Source organism: Myodes glareolus, chromosome 22, assembly GCF_982192425.1.
Source record: "Myodes glareolus chromosome 22, mMyoGla1.1, whole genome shotgun sequence".
NCBI lineage: Eukaryota > Metazoa > Chordata > Mammalia > Rodentia > Cricetidae > Myodes > Myodes glareolus.
The window spans coordinates 22,195,889-22,223,081 of record NC_142047.1 but is presented as its reverse complement, the minus strand read 5'-3'; the positions used below and the strand labels follow the sequence as shown (position 1 = coordinate 22,223,081).

Here is a 27,193-nt window from a genome sequence, read left to right as displayed (position 1 = left end):
CAAGACTTTCCAGTTCCCCAAAATGTATTTGACGTGATTCCTTAAACAGAGTCCTACAAAGCGTTCTAAGCACACCACTCTTCACCACAAAATTTCCAAACGTCCAGCAGAGGGCAGCACTGTAGTAGAGACACACGCTTCTCTCCAAGGCCCCGGGGCCGCTATGGATGAGAACAGAGACAAGGCCATGTTATTCAATCAGAAATCAAACTGTACATATTCTCTCTCTCTCTCTTTCTCTCTCTCTCTCTCTCTCTCTCTCTCTCTCTCTCCTCTTGGAGGCATTCCTGTGTCTGTAAATTCCAAACATTTTGGAAATTTTAAAAAATTCACAGATAAGGGCTACAGAATTGGTTCAGCATTTAAGAGGAATTTTCTAGAGAACACTATTCAATTTTCACGATCCACATGTTGATTCCCAAGCCTTAACTCCATTCCCAGGTGTCCTGATGCCCTCTTCTAGCCTCTGTGACCATGACAGACACGTGGTGCATAGACATACATGCAGGCAAACACTCATACGTAAAATAAAAATAAATAAAATCTTACAGAACGAAAGAATTCATAAATAAACGCATAGATGGGTGATTAGTGTAAAATACTGTGGTCAGTGGAGTTTATTGACTGTAAGAACTTTGTAGTGGTTTGTATGAAAAATGTTCCCATAGATTTTGGCATTTGAACACTTGATGCTCGGTTGGTGGTACAGTTTGAAGGTTTTTAGGGGATGCAGCCTTGTGATGAGAAATATGTCACTCAGGGAGGCTTTGACAATGCAGAGATTCTCATCATTTCTCTGCTTCCAGCTTGCATTCCAGTTTACGAACGCTCAGCTGCTCCAAGTTCCAACCATCCTGCTAGCTACCAGGCTTCTGCTCTGCCATCATGGACTCCTAGCCCCCTGGAAACTGGCTCTTCTTTAAGAGTGAGATAGCTTCCAAATCTGAGAGCATATCTTCTAGGAAACAGCAGTCCAGAGAAACTGGGGCTGTGCCAATTCCCCAGCTGGGAAAGTGAAGTGCTCTCAATTTTCAGGTTTGTAGTGAGAATCCTAAGTCAAGGCTGCTCACTGCCTGCAGACGTCTGCTGGCTGGTGACTGCCCTGGGAAGTTCAAGTGGCACTGTAGTGGGACTGCAACAGTTAGGAAGGCTTACATAAGAAGTTGGTGCCTGCGTTCCTGGCTACCTGTAATCTGAGAGTCCTGGACTCCAGATAAAGAAAGGCAAAGTGTTAGTGGGTGTGGCTTGGAAATCAGAACACACACAGGAAGTTCTTTGGAGGAGGAACAGATTTATATAATTGTGCCAGTTGGTCTAGAGGCAGGCCTACAGCAAAGAGACAGGAACAATACTTTCTCTTTGAGCAGCAGGCACCTCCCTGCCTCCAGAGTTCTTGTTCTTCAACCATGTGGCTCTGTGCCCTGGTCTGGGCTTCTCTTGCTGTTTGCACAGTTAGGGGTAAGTTCTTCTGAATTATACACATTGAGATGCATGCTGGGAAATCTGTCCTGGACAGAGCATGTATACAGGGCAAGCACAGAACGGTGCCATAACTGTCTTGCTGTAGTGGCTTAGACTGGATACTTTTATGCCTCCAATGAGTTTACTTTTCAGTTGACCTTCTTAGACAAAGATATTTTTCTTTTTCATAGTATCATGTAAGAATGAAATGGGACCTTGTATGTTTCAATGACACAGTCTAAAGTGGCAAATCCAATCATCTATATTGGTCCTATTTTCCCCCTCTGATGTGCTCTCATGCTTTCTTATCCAGCAGGGCACCCGTCCTCACCACCCATAGTGAACACTGTTCATGGCAAAGTCTTGGGGAAGTACGTCAGCTTAGAAGGATTCGCACAGCCTGTGGCCGTCTTCCTGGGAGTCCCCTTTGCCAAGCCTCCTCTTGGATCTCTGAGGTTTGCTCCACCACAGCCTGCAGAGCCCTGGAGCTTCGTGAAGAATGCCACCTCCTACCCGCCTATGTAAGCCGCTGGGGTAGGGAAAATGGGTGCTCCAGGATGATTTCAAGGCACTGCTCTGACTAGCTAGCTGTGTTAGCAGCAGCTACTGTTGCACATAAGACTAGTGTGGTCCTCAAAAATGATCTAGTTACTAAGGAACTTTCATAGCTCCCCAAGCCTTTTATTTGGCACATAACTTGTTCAGAACCTGAGTCAAATGAGGAAGGTTCTGAGTTTTCAGAAACTTTCGGAGGAAAAAAATGCATACCCTAGAAATTTTATCCTATTGGTGGAAAGAGAAAATGAGAAACTTGTGGATTAGTACATCAAGGACATAAGATGCTAGAATATGCTAAATGGTTTGGAAAACAGTAATCGATCAGATGAGGGAGCCTAGAAAATGCCATATTCTCCTAATTTGAACCTTGGCATTGCTCAGGAGTGAGGTGGGTGTGGGCTTGTGGGTGACGAGAACAGCGACTGTGGCTGCCACTCTCGCACCCAGGTCCACCCATCTGCATACGCACAAGCTAAGCAACAACCAAGGGTGTGTCACATCACCCTGGCAACTGGGTGAACACGCTCAGGAATTACAGATGGCCTTGCAGCCACCGAAGAGAACTTCAGACACCTACAAGTCAGTTCAGACAGCATTTGTGTCCATAGCAAGGTGCCTCTGGGGATTCCAGGATCCCACTCCTGGCTGTCTTCTTAGCATTTTGTGCTTTCCTTCTACAATAGTATTAACTATGTTTATATTATGTTTGCAAAACAAGACATAAATATTACAAAAAGTAGGGAGATACACAGAAGTGAAGGAAAGTTAAAGTCATGCAATTCAACAACTCAGAGAACTGCTGTTAGCAGTTGAGATCATACTTCCCAGTCTTTTGTCTGTGTGTACCCTGCTTTAAACAGAGATCATGATACAGTGAGTGTGGGTGACAGCATGACCTTTCCATAAACATCTGTATCATTTCAGACCATATATATATACATATATGTGTATATACATATATATATATATCAGCTGAATACTTATTAGCTGTGTTTAACTTGGTACTGAAGCTTTACTTATTTACCTTATTTTATATATAGGCTCATTAAAGTGCTTTGGTTTTCTTAACTATAAATAAAATTTGATGGATTCTCACTAGCCAAACCATTACACACAATCATGACTATTTGGGAATAAGTTTCCAAAAGTAACAATCCTATCAAAAATATGAATTTTAGGTACATTTGACTCAAGAAACCACCAGACTCTGTAGAGATCTCCCTTGCAAACGTGGAGACCTCCATTCCTGGGCCCTTACCCATGCCATGGCTTACTTGGTGACATTTTTCCTGTGTGCACTGAATAAACAAATTGAGTTCATGACCATAATAATTAGAATCTTTATCTTTGTACTATATTTTCTAAACATTAGTGAACACGAACTCATGTTTCCTCCTTTGATATTTGAATTTATATTTTTATGAATATTGTGCACTAACTCTCAGTGATGTAAGGAACATTATTACCCTGGATAGAGGCTTAGGTGTCCCAGCTGTTCTAATTCTGCAGTTTGTGTGACATGCACAGCCTCACTCCTGCACAACAAGGATGGGGATATCCAGCCTTCTCATTGCAAAGGGACCCACAATGTTTCTGACTACCTTCTTGGAAGTATAAGTACTGCCTAATATGATCATCCTGGCTATGTGTCCTTGAGACAATTGTCAATCCTTCCTGTGCCTTCAGTTACTTGCCTGTATATAATAATACTTATTAACATTAATAAAAGAATAATAATACAATTTATAATAAAGAAATAAATAATAATAGATGCTTGAGGCTGAGCTGACTCTTAAATGGCTTTATACACATGGAGAGCTTGAATCTGTTCCTGATACTCTGTGAGGAGTCAGTAGCTGCTGTCAATCCCATGCTGCATTGTTCTTTTTAAGACCCTTTATCAAGAAATCGATAGTAATTGTTAAACTAGGAGGATGTTGAACCTTGACAGATGAGGCAGCAAGATCTTCAGAAACTTTACTCACCCCACCTGGCCCTGCAATCCTGGGGCCAGAGCAGAAAAGGAAATCACCTCACACCACCCAGCCCATCATGTCTGAGACAAGACAAGAATCCAGTTAGCCTGAGGTTCTCCCACAAAGATGCCCTGCCCCACCTCAACCTGCAAAAGCCGCCTGTTGTTGTAGCTGCCTGTCTTGGTGGATGGACATCTTCTGAGAGCTACAGCATGTGAACCTGGTGGAGCAACATGGTCAACTAGAGACCACCATACAAACCCCAGAAGATCAAAGCTCTGTCCAGGCACCACAGGAAATGATGTCTCCTAGGGCAGGTCACCATAGAATCACTTTTCTCCTTGGTCCAGAGCATCCCATAATCTCCAGGAAGAAGTGAGGTACCAAGTGTGTCTCCCTTCATAGGACTGAGAGACCCTAGGATTATCCTGGTTGCCACCTCTCATCGATGGCAATGACTCCAATAAAGTAACAGGAACGTCTTTCCTAGGCTCAAACCTCTCGGTGCGTGGCCAGGCCCAGATGACATGCGCAGTCTGTCTGGTAGACTCTGGGACGTTCTCTCCCCTCCAGGTGCTCCCAGGATGCAGTTGGCGGGCAGGTGCTCTCGGAGCTTTTCACCAACAGGAAGGAGAGCATTCCTCTCAAGTTTTCCGAAGACTGTCTCTACCTGAATATATACACCCCGGCCGACTTGAGAAAAAACATCCGATTGCCTGTAAGTGCCAGGACCATTGGTCCAGACTTTCAGTGTGAGCATGTAGACCTTCCTGGGATTAGAAGGGGATGGAGGCAGCAGCGGTCAAGGGCACACAGGCAGGGAGTGACTCAGGCAGCAGAGTTTCCTTCAGGTTTATACTTGCATGAGTTTCCAGTAATGTCAGACTTAGGTAGAGAGCACCCTACAGCTGATATGTGCTTTCCCAAGTCACCATAGGATGAAAGGAAAAGAATGGCTAATCTTATCTCAGAGAGGATTATCCCTGTGGCCGTTAAGCCGTGATTTCCGAAATAGTCACAGTTCGGAAGAATCTTGAGGGAAAAGTGAACAACCCAACATGATGCAGGTGGAGAAACTGAGGTCCTGATGGGGGAAAACAAGAACATGGGAGGGATGCTCGCAATACTCTGGTCTCCTGGTTATTACGTGTGTGCTCTTAGATGGCGTCTAACGGGAGATGTGTGGCAGCTTTGTACGCAGGTCACCTGTAACAACTTTCATTGTCAGGTGACAATTTGCATTGTCCAATAGAATAGAGAGGGAGGATGCGAGACCAACCTTATAAACATGTTTCCTGCCTGAAGACAGCAGCCTGGGATTTTATGGTAGACCGTTTCCATGTCTAGCTATCTTTGGCACAGCCTAATGACAAAGTGAGTCAGCCTTTCACATAGAAGCACAGTGCAAGACTGAAATATATAGGTCACAGGTTGGGAGAGAATTTTCTGGAAAAGATAATCCCTGGGTTGTAACAGGTCAGCACCCAACACATTTTCCAGAAGCCCTCTTCATGAACCCCAGGATTGGGGGAGCTGCAGATACAAATGCTAAGATTCGGTGTTACCTGTACTAGCAGTCACAGAGAGATGGGGGATGGGGGAAAGTCTCCGTGACACCACAGCATCTCTTAGTGAGCATCCCAGCAGGCACCCATTTCCGGCCTTCTCACTGGAAAGAGACCCAGGATGTTGCTGATTATCTGCTTGGTTTAATCTCTGCCTAACACGATGTTCATGGCTGTGTGACCTTGGGCCAGCGGACAATCCTCTCTCTGCCTCCAGTTCCTCATCAGTAAAGTGTGAACAGCAATAGACGCCTGAGGTTGAACTGAGCCTGCAATGACTTTGTGCACACTGAGAACTTGCATCTCTGTTCCTGACATTCTGGGAGGAGTCAGTAATTGCTATTAATTCCATTAATCCTTGGACCTTTGAGACCCTTTATCAGGAGGCCAGCCACAAGTGTTGGAATAGGAAGTGGAAGAACTTGAGTAGGCCATAAGGTAAAACCTCCGGAGGTTTTCCTTAACCCCATGTGGACCAAAAGGTTCAGGTGCCTAAACCGTCAAATAAAGGCAGAGAAAGGAAATATTTAGGCTATTCCCACACAGCTATGCTTTCAAGGACCATTCCAACTGCTCTACATAGATATAGCATACATAACCTCTTGGAGACACCACCTTGGACTCAGCCTCCTCTCTTAGATGTCCATGATTCCATCTTCCTTGGAGGTTGCAGGGATCCCGTAGGAGGTAACAGGGACTTGAGATCAGGGTAACAGGAGACACACCAATGGCTGTGGTAACAGGTTCCGGAGCCACCAGGCCTAAGTATAAATCCTGGCTTTTCCTTTGAAAAGATTAGAGATCAAAACATTTTCTTAATCTCAGCCTGTTTCCTTACATGGGAACTGTTATCTGAAAAAGGTCATTGACTCGAAAGCTGCATCACAGTTCTGACGGAGTCTGCACTGCTGTGCTGACACGCTAGCTAGACCTGCAGGAGGGTCTGGCTCCTGACCCAATAGCTGGTTCACTGCACTGTGGCTATGGGCTACAGGGATTAGGCAGCTCAGCATCTGGTGCTGGGAACTAGCACCAGAATTGAGCCTATCCTGTCTCCTGAGTTGGTGGTAGTTTTTCAGCAGAAAAAAATGTTTATCCTCCATTGCTTATTGGTCACACAGGACAGAATTATTCCTTACCATATGAGAGGTTATGTACAGTGCATAGATCAATTCTTGGTTCATAGTGCCCATGGGATCTTCTCCTTAATTCATCTTATTACAATATTATTTTGTACACCCTCATTTCTACATTGATCTACGTGCTATTTAAATAAAAGAATGTGGATTGTGAATTGTTGCATCCCTTCTCTTCAAGTCTTAATCGGAGTGCCAGGTACACTGTGGATTCTGAGATTATGTTAACCAAATGACCAAAGACATCTTGAATGAAGTGGATGTGGGATGGCCTTAGCACAATGGAAGGAATTGTTAGAACAGACATTCTAGGAAGGGGCAGCATCAGGGCAGTGAGTGTCTCACCAGACAATCATGCACCATCAAGAGGTTAGTTCACCACTGAAGAGCTAAGTGGGATAAAATTTAAGCTGAAATATGAAGTCTGCCCCTGTTCGTGTTCAATTGCCTGAAAGGTCCTGTCATGAACTGATGTGACTGTGAGTTGATGACAACATCCTTGGGCCTTTATGGTTACCAAGATAATCTCAATTGTGTGTCTTAGGAGGATGTGAGACATGAGAAGAAGGGTAGTGGGTCCTGAGTGGCCTAGCATCCTGGACCTCACCTTGGAGAGTTGGAAACAAGAGAGTCAGCCTTTTGTAGCCTTCCAAGGAGCTGCTGTGGTTTGGGCAATGACCTGGAGTCCCAGCCTAGATACAGGCAACCAATTAAGATGAACGTGGCAGTCTTCCCCAGTCTTCAATGTACTGTTTGTGTGTCTGTATTATTATCCAGGTGATGGTGTGGATCCATGGAGGTGGACTGATGGTAGGTGGGGCATCAACATATGATGGACTAGCTCTCTCTGCCCATGAAGACGTGGTGGTGGTAACGATTCAATATCGCCTTGGTATTTGGGGATTACTCAGGTAGGATACTAGATTTTCCTCTCTGCCTATTAGTCTTTGCTTTGGTTTTCTTTCTATTAATAAACAAATACTGAGGCTGGGTAGATATAAGAATACTGATTTATTGAAAACAGTTTGGGAGAGTCCAAGTCCAGTATTGGGGGGAAGACCTATAATGTGAGCCCTTGGCCAGAAAGCAACATAGGAGAACAGAGATCATATTTTTGCATGCAGAAGAGATCACATGAAAAGGGAAGTTATGAGTGATTAGAGACAGTACGGCTACTTTCACACACACACACACACACACACACACACACACACACACCGCCCCTGGGACACCAAACAAGGTTCTAAGATGGCTACAGAGATCCCTCTTGGGGGTGGCACACAATGACATAATCACCATGCACTTGACTTCATCTTTTCAGATTCTTCCACTGCTTGTACTGACTTTATTGTAGAGATAAGAACCAAGCACTGGACTGTACAGCCACTATTATTTTTCACTATTATCATGACCAAAGCCCGATGTCTCTGACATGTAGAGTTTCTATAATCAGTGATGATTCTAAATCTGTAGTTTGAACACAATAGCTGCTCCAATCAATGGCCTGAGTGTTCTGTGAGGCAATGACAGCATCCTACCATGTCTCTGCACAGTGGTCCCCACTCACAATGACATGAAAAATCCTGCAAAATCTCTGGTCGACCTTCATCTCATACTTCTTACATTCACACATCTATTTCCATGGTCTGGGCCTCTGTATCTGCTGCTTCTCCTAGCTAAAATTCTTTTGCAATTACTGATGAGACCCATGTACTCCTTTCTTCCTATTTCACAATGCTACTGCTTCAGGTAGGTTTTCCAGTTGAAACACCACTCTACAGCCCCACACTGATCACATTGTCTTTCTCCACCAGCTGGCATTCTCCCTTCTAGTCTACTTGATTCAGCTCTGCAGTGTGAGTTGTACATAGTCGGAGATTTTGTCTGTCTTGTAATGGGATATACTCTAGATATTAGGACAATGTTGGACACATCATGGAAGCTCAGTACAGCACATATTTGCTGGAAGACAGACAGCAGAGATGACAGCCTAGTAAAGTTACCCATGTCAAAGTTGCAGCATCCAACCTGATTTTGAAAAGCTCACTGAACCTCTCCAGGCCTTCCTAGCTCTTGAGAGTCCTGCCATGGCATCTGTACCCCCCCCCTTACACCCTGTCATCTTGCAGCACAGGCGATGAACACAGCCCTGGGAACTGGGGTCACTTGGATCAGGTGGCTGCACTACACTGGGTCCAGGATAACATTGCAAACTTCGGAGGGAACCCAGGTTCTGTGACCATATTTGGAGAATCAGCAGGAGGTGTGAGTGTCTCTGTTCTTGTAAGTATTGTTGGCATCAGATCTCTTACTAGGGTTTGATATGTCCATTGAGGGGACCTGTTGCGAAGCAACCAGTCTAGCATAACACCTTTGCATCCAATACCTATGTTCAGGTTGACTCTGTTTGCACAACATCAGGTGGTGGATAGCTTCAGACGCAGTTAACTCTTTTTTGCTCATAAGCTTACCATTTGATTTTTTTTTGTCCTGGAGCCATAAAAATCTCCAGCTTCTATTCTCACTTGATGGATACCTTTTTCTTTCCTAATAATTTTAGCATTAGGTCTCCGCTGGGATGCAGTGATAGGAATAGACTACAAATAGGAAAAGAGGAGCAATGTGCTGAACCAAGGGTCCTTGCTTGGGTTGAAGCCACATCTACAAATTAAGGGAATTCAAAGCCCAAGGTTAGACTGGGACTTTCCTTGAAGTTAAGAAGGAAGCACAGGCATCTTAGGGATGCGAGGGATTGAAGAAATGAAGGAGGAGATATGGAAGTCTCAATGTGGCAGAGTAGAGAAGAGGATGCAGGCATAAACTGGACCTGTGAAGGGTCTTACTGGTGCATGGAATTGAGCCATAGGAACAGTGAGGGAAATTGCAGGATGTTCTGGAAGCTGCAAGAAACCTTATCTTCCACAAAGTTAAGGAGAAATTCAGCAATGGAACTAGCACTGATTTCATACTTGAATTCTCAAAGAAGAATTTTTAAGTAAAGAAAAAAGAAATCTCTATAATGCCCAATGAAAAGTAAAATCATCCGTAATGACATACCGAGAGACTATCACTTGGCTATTGTCACATTATGTTTTCAGTCTTTCCCTAAAACTGTGTATACATTTATATACATATGTGTATACTAGATGATATATATTATTCTTTTCATCTATTTATCATGCATGCATTTATCCATCCTCCATCTGCAATCTCTTTTATTTTTATCTCTACATAACATAACATAAATAATTTCCTTAATGGTAAGCCCTCTTTCACATTACTACCTTTCTCTAATTCATAATTTTGCATTGTAAGAATGAGTCCTAACTACTGAATTTTATGATAATGATACCTTGGAATAACTCCATTTTCTACCACGTGAAAAAAATGCATGAGCTTCCTGAGAAATTCTCACAGGCTTCCACGATCTTTAGTCTTAGGATAATTCTGAACAACAGAGAGAAGTTTGTATGGTCAGGTATTACCAAGCTTCATGTTGGCTTTGTCTTTCCAGAAGGTTGGACTTCTCCTGGTAGGTACTTGTAGTGTGTTGTCATTCCATTCAGATTCTAACTCTGAACTCCAGTCACATCAGGCAGAGCTGCCCTTGGGGCATGTCTAAACAAAGATCTGTCAGGTCATTGGGCTAGGACAGGTGAGAAGCAGTCATGTCCGCGGAGCATCAGGGTTACCACATGCATGACCAGGAAAGAGGAGAAAGGCAGGAGTGTCATGATTCACAGCATTAGCTACTTATGCACAACAAAAGCAGCTTAAGGAAGAGTCTTTTGACTCGGAGTTTAAGGATGCAGCTATCATGGCAGGGAAGTCATGACAGCAAGGGCTGACGTGACTGGTCACATGGAATCCATAGAGAGGATGCAGATCAGAACTGAATGCAAAGGCATAGCTCACTGGGGACTCAGATCTTCAAAGCCATGTCTTTCAGCATGGGTTAGGAAATCAAACAAGTGTGGTGCCTCTCCAAGGACAGCAGAATTCATCCGCAGAAACTTGCACAGCACCATGACAAGTGAGATGCAGACGGGGAAGTCCCCTTTGGCTTTGGCCAAACATCTGGGACTTAGCTATAGTTTGTTTTTATCCCTTGTTGCCTTTGGCATGGGCTGATGACCCAGTGAGTCAGCACTCCCGTGTAAACAGAAGGCCCAGAGATTGCGCAGACTGCTAGTTACAGGGCACAGAACACTGCTGCCCTTGTGATGCGGCTTCCAACTTCTATTCCTAGCTGCTATAGAAGTTCCCTCACAGCTTTGCATGAGGTCTATCTCTCAGTGATTCTGGATCTGTTTTCAATTTAATGTTAACCATGACACCCATCTTGTGAACATAAAGTCCTCTCCCCTGTCAGGTGCTGTCTCCTCTGGCCAAGAACCTCTTCCACAGAGCCATTTCCGAGAGTGGTGTGATCCTCAGTGATGGTCTGGTCAAGAAGAACACCCGGTCTGTGACTGAAGTAGGTGCCAACCTGGACAACCCCTGCACTTTCTCTGAGCTCCCTTTGGGTCCTCACTGGCCTTTCTGGCTGGGAGATGCAGCTTAGGAAAGCAAACAGTTCTAACAGGAAGAATGGCTTGGCAGAAGAGCTGCTTTGGGCTCACAGCTAAGACACATCCTGCAAGTTCTGAAGTCCCTTAATATGAGTCGCGTTACTCAGATACCTAGTGATTCTGCCCAGAAAAAAGGAACAGGAAGAGTTTCTGTAGCTCATCTGAGGCCAACTATTTAGAAGTGGAAGAAGTACTATTTAAAACCAGTGAAACTTTATCCTTCATTTCAAATTGCCCCTTTAGACGCATTCAAGTTGAAGATCATTGTGCCAGGGTGTGTGTGTGTGTGTGTGTGTGTGTGTGTGTGTGTGTGTGTGTGTACATGGTACTTGACCTGGACTCTGTACCCATTATTTGGACATGGGGTACAAGTACTGATTATGTAAACAGGACATGTCATTCTTCCAATTAGTAATAGAGGCAATATTCTGTGGGATTCACTCTCTACATCTGGTAATTTAGAGCAATGACTCTTAACCCTCCTAATGCTGCAGCCCTTTAATGTAGCTCTTCACGTTGTGGTGACCCCAGTCATCAAATTATTTTCCTTGCCACTTCATACCCTGATTTTGCTACTGATGTGAATCATAATGTAAATAACTGATGTGCAGGCTGTATGTTCACTGTTACAAATTGACCCAAAGGGTTACACCCAACAAGTTGAGAACTGTTGATTTAGAGATGTTACAAACTGTCTCTTACATTCAGAGACTGAGTGTGCAAGCCAGATATGATGATACATGACTATAATCCAAGTACCTGGGGAAGCTGCAGTAGAAGAAGAACTGAGCCAAAACTGAGGCCACCCTTGTCTATATTCTAAGTCCTGGGCCAGTCGGGGATACTTAGAGAGACCCTATCACAAAATTAAACAAACAAAAAAATAAGGTAGCTGAAAGAAAAAAAGAGAGGAAGGAGTCGGGGGAGAAGGAGAGAGAAGGATAATGAAGAGGAGGAGGACAAGAATAAGAAGAAAATGGGGTACTGTCTAGAATCCACTGTCTACATAGATGAAGGATATACTCATTGCTCTTGACTTCTGCTGTTGCCTGTGGTCTTTTTCAGCTAATTGCTACTGTTTCTGGGTGTAAAACCACCACCTCAGCTGTCATGGTTCACTGCCTGCGCCAGAAGACAGAGAATGAACTCTTGGGGATCGCACTGAATTTGGTACATGTGACCATTCCAGTTCCCTCCATTCTGAGTCCTTGGCCCTAAACCCCATCTATTCTGTTGTTCTTGCCCTGGATTAAACTCTAAGGGGACAGTTTCTCAGCTCTCAGGTAGAGTGTCGGCCTCCTCACCCAAATGTCAAAAGGTAGTCTAATAATATATTCATTCCATGATAAAGAATTGCATGGAAATCTTCCAAACTAGCTTTTCAAACATTCTTGTCACATTCTTTATTCAATATGACAATCCAGATTCCTGAAAATATAGCCAATAACCTGAGTCAAGTATATGCACATCAGAGTTATTTTTGAGATTTATATAATTACATTTTCCATTTTCTCTCTTCAAATTCTCCCATATGCTCCTCCTCATTCATATTCCTTAGAGCTCTTTTATCATTTGTTAATGAATGCATATATGCATATAAATACCTACACACACATTTATATATATATATATATATATTCCTAAATATAATTTGCTTAGTCCATCTATTTTACTTCCATGTATGGTGTCTAGGCTGACATTTTAACTGTTCAATAACTTGGCATACTGATTTCCTCAGTCATAAATAGTGTTTAGCCCTCATAGGATTTTGCCATCAACTTGGCTGTGTCTGTTGGTATCCTCTTTGTTGAGCCCATGTTTGGACAATCACGTTAGTGAGATTTTAATGAGTGTATCTTCTTACATTACTACGATGCACTATCTCACAGCAAACTTCCTGATCCTCTTACTCTCAAAATCTTTTGAATTCTTGTCTACAATGTTCCTGAGCCTGAAAGGCAGGAGTATTTTGTAGATATATCCACTGAGACTAGGCCCCAGAACTCTGCCTTTGATTTTTGTGATTTTCTGTACTGATCTACATCTATTGCAAAGAGAAGGAAGTTTTCATGATGTGCTATGAGGATTACACTTATTTGTGGGTATAAGGATACATGTTTATAAATTGCTGTTAGGGATCATGCTGGTTTAATAAAGTTTCAGTTGTAGACTCTCTCCCAATAATCATGACTCATGAGCACTGAGTAAGTAGTTAGCCAGTTTTCCAGTACCAGGCACAGTTCTCTCCTTTTAAGCAGGTGATAAGTCCAATTAGAGAGCTATTGGTTACTGCCAAGGCCTGTGTGCCACTACTGCACCTTTAGAGCTATTGTACCATGCTGCTCATTGATGTGGTTCATAGGGTGGGTGGGACTGTTGGTTGCCTTCTTCCTTTGGAAGTTTGCATGGCACCTTTGGGTACCATAAAAGCTAATCCTCAGAAGGAGGCATTCAGGTCAGATCCAGACCAGGACTCTCTGGGCCCTGTGTCTGAAGTGCATGGTGTCTTCAGCAATAGGAGGTTACCTTCCACCTCTGGGGAAGGGGGGAGGGGAACCAGGAGCAATAGCTATAGGTTCTATGTTTTGGGAGTCTCTTGAATAACCATGGCCAACAACTCAAAAGAGGTCGTCTCATATCTGATATTGACTTTTCTGCTGGATAGTCTTTGAAGAAAGTATTAGCAGCACAGATGAGAGAAACATCATGAAAATTACACGTGTGTATTTACACACAGAATTTTTTATAATGTATATACAGAATGTTTTATAAGATTTGGGGGAGTAAATAGTTAATAGTATAATTTCTGTGACTTTTTCAGATGTCCTTATTCTTAATTTATCCCCCTCCCACTTTCTTCTGTATTAAACTCCTTCCTCTCCCTAAAGATCTCCCTTTTTCCATATTCTTTTCAGTCATTTGTGTCTTGCTCTTCCCCTTGACCCACCCCCTTTCTTTCATATTTAATTTTCTCCCCCTCCCTAGAGGCCTCGTCTTTCCCATTTTCCTGACCAGATCACTTGTACCCTGCTTTTTCCTTCTCTATTCCTTTCCCAAACCCCCTATCCTGCTTTACTTTGTTGGTTTCTGTGGCCACTCCAAATTATGTATTCCCATCTGAGGATTCAGAGCTAGGATCCTCCAGTGAGAAAAAACATGTGACCCTTGTCTTTCTGCATCTGTGCTAACTTATTAAATGTGATCTTGTCTAGCTCCAACCATTTACCTACAAAGTTGATGAGTTCATTTTTCTTTACAGTAGAATAGTATTCTGTAGTGTATATGTACCCCATTTTCAGTATCCATTTGTCAGTAGAAGGACATGTAGGTTGTGCCCTTTTTTGGCTAGTGTCACTAGAGCAGCAATGAACATGGCTGACAGAGTACTGGGCATATGCTAAGTAGGGGTATAGCAAGATCATGTGGGGGTTTATATTTAGTTTTTTGGGGAATTCTCCACACTCACTTCCATACTGGTTGCAACAGTTTGGAATCTCCACATTCTCTCCAACAATTATTCTTGGTTGTTCTTTTAATCTTTCCTATCCTGACTGGGGTAAAATGAAATATTAATGTTGTTTGGATTTTCATTTACCTAAAGACAAACATTTTTAAAGATATTTCTCTCTCTCTCTCTCTCTCTCTCTCTCTCTCTCTCTCTCTCTCTCTCTCTCTCTCTCACTTTCCCATTCAGGTCCCAGGCTCATTTTTGAATGAGTCATTTGTTTTGTAAACTCACTATTTTTGGAGTATTTTTTATAATTTGAATACTTTTCCTAATGTCAGACTGGCAAAAATTCTCTCCCATTATGTGGGCTTCCTCTTCCTCCATTCAGGACCGCGAGGACTGCCACTTTTGTGAAAGAGGAGTTGGTATAAGCCCAGTAGTCATCTGAGCCCTTGCCTTTTCTATATAAATCATGGTCACTCCAAAATACTGCTGGGTCTCTTGGGCAAGTTCTAGCCTTGTGTTCTTTCTGAATATCCATGGTTTACATTGATATGGCCTTGGAGCTTTGGTCATAAAGTTCATAAAAGGAACACAACACTTTCATAGACTTAAAAGAGTTATTTGCTAATACAAGAAGCCATCCAATATTTCAAGTGTTCTCTATGTGTATAGGACAACCAGATGATGTAGGAATAGCTGATGATTTTCAGAAACTCAGAGACCTAAGGTTCCAGCACAATCTGAGACTGTCTGAGATCTTGGAGAAGTGCTTTTATGATTATTCACTGCCCTATCACACATACACATATACACATGACATACATACATGTACGTGTGTTCACATATACACAGATATTGCTTCCCTGGCTGGTAAAGATTTAACCCACAGTGAAGGGTACCAGCAGTGACTTCCCCATATTTGAGGGAACCAATGGCCAACATGCAGCATTATCAACACTGAAATATTATTGACACAACAAAGGAAGGGATATGCAGAAAGAAAGGGTAACTGAACTTTAGGGCACCCACATTTTATTAAGCAAGATTAGAACACTCTCCAAGAATCCCTGAACACAGTATTTTTCTCTTTTTCAATTTTATTAGGATTTATTTAAAACAAATATCATGGAAATTCTCTAGCATGCATCTTTAGGTAATCTACTTTCTGTTTATTTTTGAGATTATAATTTCAGTCTATTTCTTCCTTCCCTTTCCTCCTTCTAAGCTCCTCCATATACCTTTCCATGCTCTCATTAAAATGCATGGCCTCTTTTTCCACCAATTGTAGTTACGTGCATAGGTTTGCTTGTATATACGTATATGTTCCTAAATATAACCCCTGAACAGAATCCTCAAGTAGCTATAAAGTTAGGAGCAGAAGGCTCATATCACACTTGGATCAGGGGCTGTGGAGACCTTATTCAGTATTCCCATCCTGTTATATTCCGTGTTCATACTTAAGAATCCCATGTAAGACTCAGGTGGGAGAAAGTGGTGCCCCAGGGTGCAGATCAGAGGGCGACCTTTTGTAGGGGTTAGTTTCTCAATGCGTTCTTTACCTTTGTATTCACAGAATCCTTTAGAGCCAGGTGACGATGGAGACCACAGAGAGGTAAGGAGTTTCTTCTGGGTTACTGATGTTGCATCTTGAAAGTGTTATATTCTAGTAAACTATGGATGAAGGGTTTCCCCCCACGGCTCCAAGAGAAGCCATTGGGCAGTTAAAACAGGCAAATGGACCAGAGGTAGGGCTACCTGACTCGCTCTACAGTGCTCTTAGTCAGCAACGTTATCCCCCTGGCCCCAGCTCTCCTAATGGTTCTCACTACCAGATGGCCTGCTGGGAGAAAATTGCACCGAACCTCCAGGATCAGGAAGCTGAGATAACCAGCGACGACGATACAGGGCTGGAGTTATGCAGTGAGGAGCCTAAGACATTCAGCTGTGAGGACACCACGTCCGCACATGACCCAGGAAACAAACAGACAGTGCCCACAACCTCCTCCCTCCTGCCCTGACACCTCCCAGCACTGACCCGTGACTGCTGTCATTAGCTGTGAGCATCTACTGTCTTGTCCTCTCTCCCTCCCTAGAGATCACAGACATTCCCTGAAGACCCCGTGAGGATAAAATGAGAGTCTTTCAGTCAGGTTTTACTGTGTGGTGGGAACTGATTCACAGCTGAGCTAAAACACTGAAACAGATGGCGGTCTGTGCCTCCCTAGACCTGAAGCAGGAGAAATTTAGGGTAGAGGATGTGAGGAAGGATCAGACCTGAGGAAGCCACGGAGATAGGAGGCGCAGTTTCAACTAAAAAGGTTGAATTACGACTCACCATGAGCGAGATGATCAGAGGGCTCTGAACAGTGTTCCTTTTTTTTTTAATGCCCTGTTTTTAACTGTTTTGATTCCAAGGCCCTACTGTGTAGCCTGGAAATTTGTGACCCTCCTACCTCAGCCCCGCAAATGTCGGTATTGCAGGTATAAGCCATACACTGAGTAAAATGTAGAAATGCATTGTACAACCAGGGGCAGGGAAGGCCCAGGAGAGTGGGTAGGAAGACCGCACTGCAGGGATCCTGTGGATCCCGTCAGGGCCAGAGCAGTGGAGTGATGAGGCGTGGCTGGAGTGCAGATCGTCGGGAAAGAACATCTCACTGGACACTGGACGTATTGACAAGCAAGCTGTCAGAAGAGGGAACGATGCCTCTGGCTTCTCAAAAAGGCAAAGCGCTTGTTCTGGAAGTACAGCTATCAGTATTCCCGGGCAGCAGTGGCCCTTCCTGTGGGCCTCACAGTTGCTGGTAGCTTGCTTAGAATCCCAGGTGCCGATCCGTGCTGGCCCTTATGTCTCTCTTCTGGAAGTTTTCTGCCTCCACCTTTCCTCCTCACTTCATTTCTTCTTGAGAATACAAGTTAGACCCCGCCATTTCCCTTCTGACAAGCCTGACTTTGCTCGCAGAAATCATTCCCTTGCCTCCATTGAGGTAGTACCCACAAAACAGCCCTGAGTGCCAGGAAGGTGCCTTATAGATTTCTGGTTTACTTTCCTTTCTGTTGCTGTAATTAAAGCACTCGGATCCAATTCAGCTTGGTGGAGGAAAGGGTTTATTTGTATGACACCTCTAGGCCACAGTCCATCACTGACAGGAGTCATGGCAGGAATTCAAGCAGACCTGGTCGGTCAAGAAAATCAGTCCAGCGGAAGCCATGGAGGAAGGCTGCTGGCAGGCTCACAGGAAGGCTTATGCATAGCTAGCTTTGCTAGATAACTTAGGATGTGTTCCCAGGGAACGGAGCTGCCCACATTAGGCAAAGGAAACATTCCTCCACAGACATGCCCACAAGCCAATATGATCTCTACAATTCTCTAATTGTGATTCCCTTCTCAGGTGACCCTAGGTTCTTAAAGCCATATATATATATAATATATATATATATATATATATATATATATATATATATTGTAACATGCATTACAAAGAAATAAGTTTTATTATGAAAGTTTTCAAACAATTTTTTGTTGTTTTTCTGCCTGCACACATCTAGTTATTGCTTTGCTGTTCATAATGTCAAAGAAATGGAATCACACGTCTGTCTATCAGCAGAAGAATGGATAATGAAAATGTAGTGTGTTAATCAACGAATTTTAGTCAAATGTAAATAAAAATGGGTCATATATGGGAAAAAATAATCCCACCCTCTGGTCCTCTCTCTAATACTCTCCCAGAGAAGCCCCCCCCCAAGTCCAGGCCTCTGTGACTTTCCTGGGATTAGCCCTGTACACAGTCTCCTTTGTTACTGGTCCATTCCCTCCCTGCTGCTGAAAAAGACCCATTCTTCTCTTCATTGACCACAGTGTTCTTGCAAAGATTCCACTCCAGACATCAAAAAGACCAGCTTCTTGTAGCCAGCATGTCTACTTCCTTCAGCTCCTCCTGCCAGACCCTAGAGCAAGCCCTCTTCACTACTCAGCTTTTGTGAGGTGGCAGTGATTGCACCTAGGTGGGATTCACTGTTGTTGGGCTGGTGCTTGTTGCGGTCTTTTATTTCTCTAAATAAGAACAAGGCACCTCGAGGAATAAGTCCAATGCCTCAAAGCCAAGCATATTCCCCAAAGCACCCAGATTTAGATATGGATAGACAGATGCAGTTGGTCTCATTAATAGAATTCTCTCCTCAATTCCCTCCCGCCATCACATTACCACTGATGACAGCCACTCACAGTTCCAAACTTGAAGACTCCTCGTCTCAACCATTGATCTTAGGATATTTGTTTTCTGTGGTCAAAGCGATACAGGTTTATGCTTGGCAAACTCTCAGATGGAGGAAGCGTACGGTAGGGTATTCATAAGCACTCTATTTCTATTTTCCCCCAGGAAAGTAACTCCCTGACCACTGTGGTTGATGGAGTTTTCCTGCCAAAAACACCAAAAGAGATCCTGGCTGAGAAGAACTTCAACACTGTCCCCTACATGGTGGGCATCAACAAGCAAGAGTTTGGCTGGATCATCCCAATGGTGAGAATGTATAGACCTCTTGCTTGCACTCCACAGGGGCTCATCCATCATCCTCCCTGCTCTGATCAAGGGTTATGCACCCAGCTTTGACTCCATTTCAAAGATGCATAAAACTTTTCAAGTTAAATTTGCACTGAGAGTCCCTGATGAAGCCATTCAGAGTGCCAATTTACATCACACGGGGCAGAGGAGGGATCAGTAATTGGAAGCATTCTAAAGTAACTACCGAAGAGGGGCTCAGGGCCTGTTCTCCTACTGTTTGCATCCAAGCACACCTGGCCCTAACTTTTGGGGACCCGGCAAAGTACATCACCCCTGCATGGCAGGCAGTACCAGTCCCTTTAAAAGGTGGTTCTCCTTCTACTTCTTCCTCTTCTTTCTCTTCCTTGCTCCTGTCACACTCCCACCTCTCTTTCTCTTTCTCTCTCTCTCTCTCTCTCTCTCTCTCTCTCTCTCTCTCTCCCCCCCCCCCCGCAACAGAGGCCTCTCTGAACTACCACCTTTCTCTCTCCCCTCTTCCTTCCCTTCACCCACTTTCTTTTCTTATAAAACGGCTCACATAACCCCACCCAAGCTCTGCCCACACGGCTTGTTTATCCCTCACCAGCCTGGTTTGGATCCACCCGCCAAGATCCATCTCGCACCATTTCCTATCACCCAAGCTTTCCATTGACAATGCTGAGCTCTCTCAAGCAGGCATCTTGGAGTCTTGGCATCAGCCCGAGATGTGACTTTCACTGCTAGGAGACATGCTGAAACCAGACCAAAGCTCTGAGTTGAAACGTGAACACGTCAGCACATCTCCGAATTCTGTACCTCTCACACAGAAGACTTCAGGGGCCATCACAGGGAGACAGGCATACAAATATAATGCTTCCCCTGTCACCTGAGTCTAAAGAGGTGTGACCTGTGTTCCCTGTCCTTGAGCCCCTGACTTCTGCACGACCCTGGCCTGAATGCTCCACTGCCTGGAGGGTCATTCTGCCTCCCGGGGAAATAAATGCACTCACTTGATTGGCCTCTCTGTGTTGCTTAGATTTATTCATGTAGTTCCGTTTGCTCTGTTTGTCGACTTTATTTTTCAGAATCACACACTCCCATATCTATTATCACCCCTCACACACCAAGCACCTTTGTCCATTTGGTTTGTTTGGTTGATCTGTTGAATTCTTCATCATTTTCTGGGAATCTCAAACGTTTTGCCATTTGTTTAACAGATGATGGGTGAGCTATTCTCTGAAGACAAAATGGATGAGAAAACAGCCAGCTCCCTCCTGTGGAAGTTCCGCTCTGCCCTTGTAAGGCTCTAGGGAATCATGGGAATTGGTTGGGAAGCAAAGGTCAGTGTCTTGCTTCAACCACAGATGGATTCAATGGCTGTAAGCAGTCGTGGTGGCTGCGGTTCACTCCCTACCTCTCTACTCTTCCACTGTGCACCTGGGTGTAATAAACCGACATTCATTGTTCACCAGTCAAAAACCCCAGCGAGGGGTCCAGGACAAGTTGCCAGGAGAAACATTTATTTGGAGAGTTTTATATTCAGAAAAGATTCCATGATGAACAAAGACGATCAGATGTATACATTGGAGGCCTAAGACCTAGTAGTTAGGAGGCATATCGGATAGGTGGGCACTGTGACAATCACAGATTGCAGGTCCCCCCCCCCCCACACCGCTTTTCTGATGCATGGGCTTCCGTTGTCAGTAGATCACCATATAGACATTCTGGGTTCTGTAAATCTAAAACAAGATAATTGCTGATTAGAAAATCTCAGAAGCTGTGTCTTTTTTCGTTTCATTTCCTAGGAATAGCTTATTCTAATGTTATTTGCTAGGGTGCAAAGGGTGTCTCTCCCTTAGAGAACAGGGGAAGAGACCTGAAGGTTTACGTCTCTCCACAGGAGACGGAGCAAAGCATTTTTCTCTGGAAACAGCTGGAGGTCGCATTCCCTAGACAACAGTTGCCAAGCTGCCATGTGGTACCAGGCACAAAGACCTTTTCCACAACGGCCAATTGAAGGCGTAATTTTCAGATGCCTGGCCTCCAAACTCAATGACATATCCTAAGTGGGTCTAGAGAATCCTCCCTGGTATAACCAGCTGGTTTGGCACAGAGCCCAGGTGGTTCGTGAGCAATGAATGTCTTCTTAACTGTCTGCAGAAGCCTCAGTGATTACCAGGTGCGAGTGGTCACTTTCTGATCTGTTTCAGAACATCTCTGAGAATATGATTCCCGCAGTCACTGAGAAGTATTTGGGACAAACAGACGACCCTGTCAAAAAGAAAGACCGTCTCCTGGACTTGTTTGGAGATGTAATTTTTGGTATCCCATCTGTTCTCATGGCCCGTGGCCTCAGAGGTGAGTCTTATATGTTGAATGGGAGGATGTAGACTCAATAACAAGTCTCTGACTTACCCACTTCTCAGTCACGCACACACACACATATGCACATACATACACACACACATATGCGCATACATATACAAACGCACACATAGTTTGCGACGCTAGGATGATGCTCAATTAGTAGAGTGCCTGGCTAGAATTCAGGACGCCCTCAGTTCAGCTGTGAACACTAAAGAAGTCAGACTCAGTGGTTCATGTTTGTAATTTCAGTACTTGGGAGGTGGGGAAGGAAAGTTAGATCTTCTTTGGCTACATAGGGAGTTCGATGCCAGCCTGGGTTACACAAAACAATTTCTTACAAAATTAAGTCAACAAAAAGAATGAAAATCCAGAGTCAGAAAGAAGATTGGGGTGGGGAAGATCTTTTTCCAGATGAGAAAGTCCAAAAAGACAGAGTAGAAAGAAGTATACAAAAAGGAAGTGTAAAGATCTTCAGTTTCTTTGGTAATCCTTTATCCAACTTGGTGCTCACTGGTTGGAGAAGGTGAAAGGTGAGAACAGGGCTGATATCTACCAGGGGCAGTCTGTCACTGTCTTAGGCCTGGACAGATGGAGGGTGAGGTTACACATAGGTCCTCCTAAATTAAGCAAGATTCTCTTGCACCTATGTGTGTTCTATTTTCTGTGGGTGCTGGGAAAGAATGGACATTCTGTTTAATCTACATGTGTTGTATGAGGCCACTTGTTTGTTCCTCGCTGCTCAACCCCAAAATAACCACACATAAACCATATTATTTGCAATATCGTTTGGCCAATAGCTAAAGTGTATTTCTGGCTAACGCTTATATCTTAAACTAACCCATCTCTATTAATCTGTATATCACCACGTGGCTGTGGCTTACCAGCAGCTCCATGGATTCTCCCTGATTCTGCCTTCTTTCTCCAGCATTCAGTTTAGTTTTCCCTGTCTAACTCTGTTCTACCCTATCAGGCCAAGCCATTTTCTTCATTGACCAATGATATTCACAGCATACAGAGGAGAATCCCATATCATACATGGGAAGCAGAAAAAGACAAGATCTCCTGAGTAAATTGGGAATATGGGGATCATGGAAGAGGGCAGAAGGGGAGGAGAGAGAAAGAGAAGAGAGGGGAGAAAAATATATAGCTCAATAAAACAATTTTTAAAAAGAAATGTACATTCTGTTGGGATAAACTGTGGACTATTCTACCTATTCCTTAGCTCCATCATGGCCTTGGTCTAAAATCTTTGTTCACCTTCAGGGTTTTATTTATTTATGAATCTTCTGTCTATGTGACCTGATCATTGTTGAAAGTGGGGTACTACTACATTGGTATTATATTCATTCTCTCTCTCTCTCTCTCTCTCTCCCTCCCTCCCCCCCCCTCTCTCTCTCTCTCCTGTCTCTGTCTTTCTCTCTCCCTCTCCCTCCAGATGCTTTACTACTTAAGATTTGTTTTATATGTTTATGTGCATTGCATTAGATCTGTCTTTATATTCCATTGGTGAATTGACTTCTCATAAACATATATCACCTTTATTTTTTCTTTTTATACCTTTTTGCTTTAATTTTGAGGTAGCTATAATCCTCTCTTTTTCTCCTTTGTGTATAATATCTGATTTCCCCTCATATGCAGCCTGTGTAGATCTTAAAACATTGTGGGGGTTTGTTTTAAGACCGCAGAAACTCGGGTCTTTTAAAAATCCATTCAGTCACTGCATGCCCCTTTACTGGAGAATTTATATTGAAGGGGATTATTGATAGGCAAGGACTTACTAATGCCAATCACTTCAGATGTTTTCTGATGGTTTTTTAAATACTCTCTTTCTGCCTCCCTCTCTTGCCCTGTTTCAGATGACTGGATGGTTTTCTTACACGTTTTGAATCCTTTATTTTTCTTATGTGCTTTCGTAAGACTTTCACAGCGTGACTACCACGAGAATCACTTCCAGTGATGCCCTATGTTCATCAAATTTTCCTGAAACCCAAAGGCAGATTTCTGTCTTTGTATATATTTATATGTGATTATGTTTAAATATCCTCATATCCCAACCAGTAACTTGGGTTTGCATGCTGAATGATTGAGGGAAACACTGGGGATGCTCCAAACCAGGCCGACCAGGTGCTGGTTTTCTCAGAATGAGCAGGCACTGTGTATTATCACTGAATACACCCCAGCATCGCTGTCTGCATTACTTCTGCTCATTCTACATCCCATAGACGCCTGGCTCGGATGCCAGGTCACCTCACATTGCTGTACAACCACAATCAAGTCCCTGGGCTTTTCAGAAGCTGCTTCTGTCCTGTTCTAGGAACCAGTAGTTTCCTTCAGGGCTGGAGACCCCCAGTGCCACCCAGGGGTCCCTCTGGTAACATGAATTGTGCACGAATTCATATCTCCTCAGATGCCGGAGTTCCTACCTACATGTATGAATTTCAGTACCGCCCAAGCTTCATATCTGGCACGAGACCCAAGACGGTGATGGGAGATCACGGTGATGAAATATTCTCTGTATTGGGGGCTCCATTTTTAAAAGGTAATGACTTTATATTAGGTGTGGCCTGGGTGTCAAAAGGACTGGGTTCCAGTCTTGGTTTGGGGACCTTCAACAATTTCGTTTCTCCTGTACTAATTTCCTGGCCCTCTACAGCACCACTGATATAGGAGGATCATCTGTCTATTTGTTACTTTCATTGGTTAATAAAGAAACTGCCTTGGCTTTTGATAGGACAGCAACTTAGATAGGTGGAGTAGACAGAACAGAATGCTGGGAGAAAGAAGCAGAGTCAGGCAGAGGCAGAGAGCCACCGCCATGAAGCTGCAGGGTCAGACATGCTGAATCTTTCCTGGTAAGCCATGAGCTCGTGGTGACATACAGATTATTAGAAATGGGTTGAATCAATATGTGAAAGTTAGCCAATAAGGAGCTGGAGACAATGGGCCAGGCAGTGTTTAAAAGAATACAGTTTCCTTGTAATTATTTTGGGGGCAAAGCTAGCCAGGCAGCCAGGAGCTGGGCGGGATGAAAAGCAGCCCACCACTCCCTACTACACACCGCTGAACTACATTAGGCAGTTCCCAACCTTTCTCCTGTTCTAACACACATGGAAGATGGCTGAAGTGTCCCAGTCATGGTCATTCTCTGAATCTGACCTGTGGCACCATTAAGAGAGGTGGTGGACCACCCATGAGGCCCCGACTAGGACTAGGATACCACAATTTGATTTCCCACAAAACAACTCTGCTTAATGTCTGGCTGTGGGTTTCTGTATGCGTTCCCATCTTCAGCAGGATAAAGCCTCTTTGGCGATGGCTGAACAAGTTGCTGCTCTATGAGTGTGGCAGAATGTCATAGAAGTCATGTTATTGCTGCATTTTTATTGTTATTTGTTTATTAATTTTTTACAACACAACTATTATTTGGCTTTGCCCTATGTCCCTGGGCTATATATTCTTAGGTACTTTATCATTCCAACAGTGTCAGGCATAGGTTCTACCTCCTGGCATGGGCCTTAAGTCAAATCAGATGTTGGTTGATTGCTTCCACAAGCCTTATGTCATCTTGCAGGTCACCATTGTAGATCAAAGGGATCATGACTAGCTTGGTGTTTCTATTGTTCCTCTGGAAGTGTCTAGAGGACCTTCCTATACCAAAGGCACTAGAATGTAGGGGTAAAGTCTCTTGTAGGCACCAGCTTGACTTATCCAGGTTCAATGCATTGTATAGGTGATGTCTTCAGCAATGGAGCCACAAATCTGTCTGTGGAGAGCAACTTATAGCCTGGCCATTTGGGATTTCCTGTGGGACCTCTCTGACCAATATCTCAATTAGATGTAACCCAATCCCAGTACTGTAAACTTCATTTTGTGACAAGAAATGGCCATATGGGTCTCTGTCTCCCCTTACTTATCAGTAATTTCATTTATATTGGATTCTTATATGTATATATTTTAAGAAGTTTCTACTATACTAGGTTTCCATACAGCATTTCCAAATACTGTATTTGCTCATATTTTCTTCCTTGTTTTCTTCTCCTTTCCTCCCTTTTTTCATTTAATCCTCCCGTTCCAGCCCCTGCATACATCCTTCCATAACTATCTATTCTAGTTCCCTTTCCTAGGGAGATTAGGTGGTAATTTCCCAGGGAATATATGATATAATTATTAGTGTGTGTGTGTGTGTGTGTGTGTGTGTGTGTGTGTGTGTGTGTGTACCTTTGGAGATGAGAGAACGCCTTATGGGAATAGTTCACTACCTTCTTCTGTGAGTTCCAGTAATACAACTCAGATTCTCAGGTTTGGTGGCAAGTGCCATGACACATTGAACCCATCTCCCAAGTCCAATAAAGTGATATTTAAAGAAATATCACAGATGTCTTCAGAGCCTTACCTCTCAGGACTTTCACAGGCTCATGACCCCACCACATGGCTCCTCCTGGCCATTTCCTGGCTGGAATACTACTTAGTCCACTGTAATTCTGACGTCTTTAAGAGCCTGTGGATAATACTGTGTTTGCGTGACTGAGAGAAGGCCCAGAAGCAATTCTCCAGAACAGAGGACACCCTGCAATGTGACATTTTGAGCCTGAGGAAGGAGGGAAAGACAGATGAACTTGGACAGCAAAGGCAGCTGTCTCATGGCACACACATTCCCACACTGAATCGTATATCAGTCTCTCCCCACAAATGTACACAGTAAGAGCCAGGATCTTCTCACATTGAAGTGTTTGACTGAGTGGTTGAAGAATGACCACTTCTAACAAAGCCCAAGATGATGTTCCATCTGGTCCACACTTAAAGTAACAAAATCATTTTTCCCTTCCCCATAGAGGGCGCCTCAGAAGAGGAGACCAAGCTCAGCAAGATGGTGATGAAATTCTGGGCCAACTTTGCACGCAATGGGTGAGGCTCGGGGCAAATGTGAAAGGGAAGACAGGGTATGGTTGGGCATACCTGTTGGAAAGAATGACTTCTAAAGTCACAGTGACAAAGCTCTGACCATTCTGTGTGACTATAGCACTCTATAGAGTTTTCTAGAATCGATGGGCTGTCACAAACAATGTAAGCTTGTTTTCTGTAGAAGTTGTTAGTCTCTCCAGCGAGGAATGGAGGACCACATAGCACTTCTGAGGAATTCTCTTTGATTCTGTTCCCAGGAACCCCAATGGGAAGGAGTTACCACACTGGCCAGGATATGACCTGAAGGAAGGGTACCTGCAGATTGGAGCCACCACCCAACAAGCCCAGAGACTGAAAGGGGAGGAAGTGGCTTTCTGGTCTGAGCTCCTGGCTAAGAAGTCACCTCAGACAGTACACACTGAGCTATGAATGGGCTCTCTGCCAGTCTCAGGACCAAAAGAGCCAAGATGGGACTATTCTACAAAAGATGTTGCTCAGGAAAGATGAATCTTACAGAAGAAAATGCAGGATTGGATAGTAGGGGATGGTAGTGACCAAGAAGGGGAAATATTTGTACCTCAATGTGAAAAATAAATTTTCTTTTGGAAGTCAAATCAGGAGTTGTGTCTTGGGCCACAGATGAATCCATCATCATTGGGGACAGGAAGATGAAGAAAGATGCTGAC

General features: G+C 43.8%; 1 protein-coding gene across 3 annotated transcripts; it reads left to right on the top strand.

The window, feature by feature from the left end:
- The first annotated feature begins 1,257 nt into the window (after window positions 1-1,257).
- LOC125395380 (carboxylesterase 1C-like) lies at window positions 1,258-27,121 on the top strand. 3 transcript variants are annotated; one of them, XM_087900495.1, is made up of 14 exons: window positions 1,258-1,458; window positions 1,775-1,982; window positions 4,569-4,713; window positions 7,474-7,607; window positions 8,826-8,961; window positions 11,069-11,173; window positions 12,333-12,437; window positions 16,292-16,330; window positions 19,098-19,238; window positions 20,456-20,536; window positions 21,449-21,596; window positions 24,013-24,144; window positions 26,438-26,510; window positions 26,765-27,121. In XM_087900495.1, the coding sequence occupies exons 1-14, from the start codon at window positions 1,407-1,409 to the stop codon at window positions 26,934-26,936; spliced, it is 1,671 nt and encodes a 556-aa protein (XP_087756621.1). In that variant the 5' UTR covers window positions 1,258-1,406; the 3' UTR covers window positions 26,937-27,121. The 3 variants fall into 3 exon arrangements, with proteins under 3 accessions (XP_087756621.1, XP_087756624.1, XP_087756623.1); XM_087900498.1 differs by having other exon boundaries at window positions 1,271-1,458; window positions 1,778-1,982; window positions 8,826-8,979; XM_087900497.1 differs by having other exon boundaries at window positions 1,272-1,458; window positions 8,826-8,979.
- Window positions 27,122-27,193: the final 72 nt, after the last annotated feature.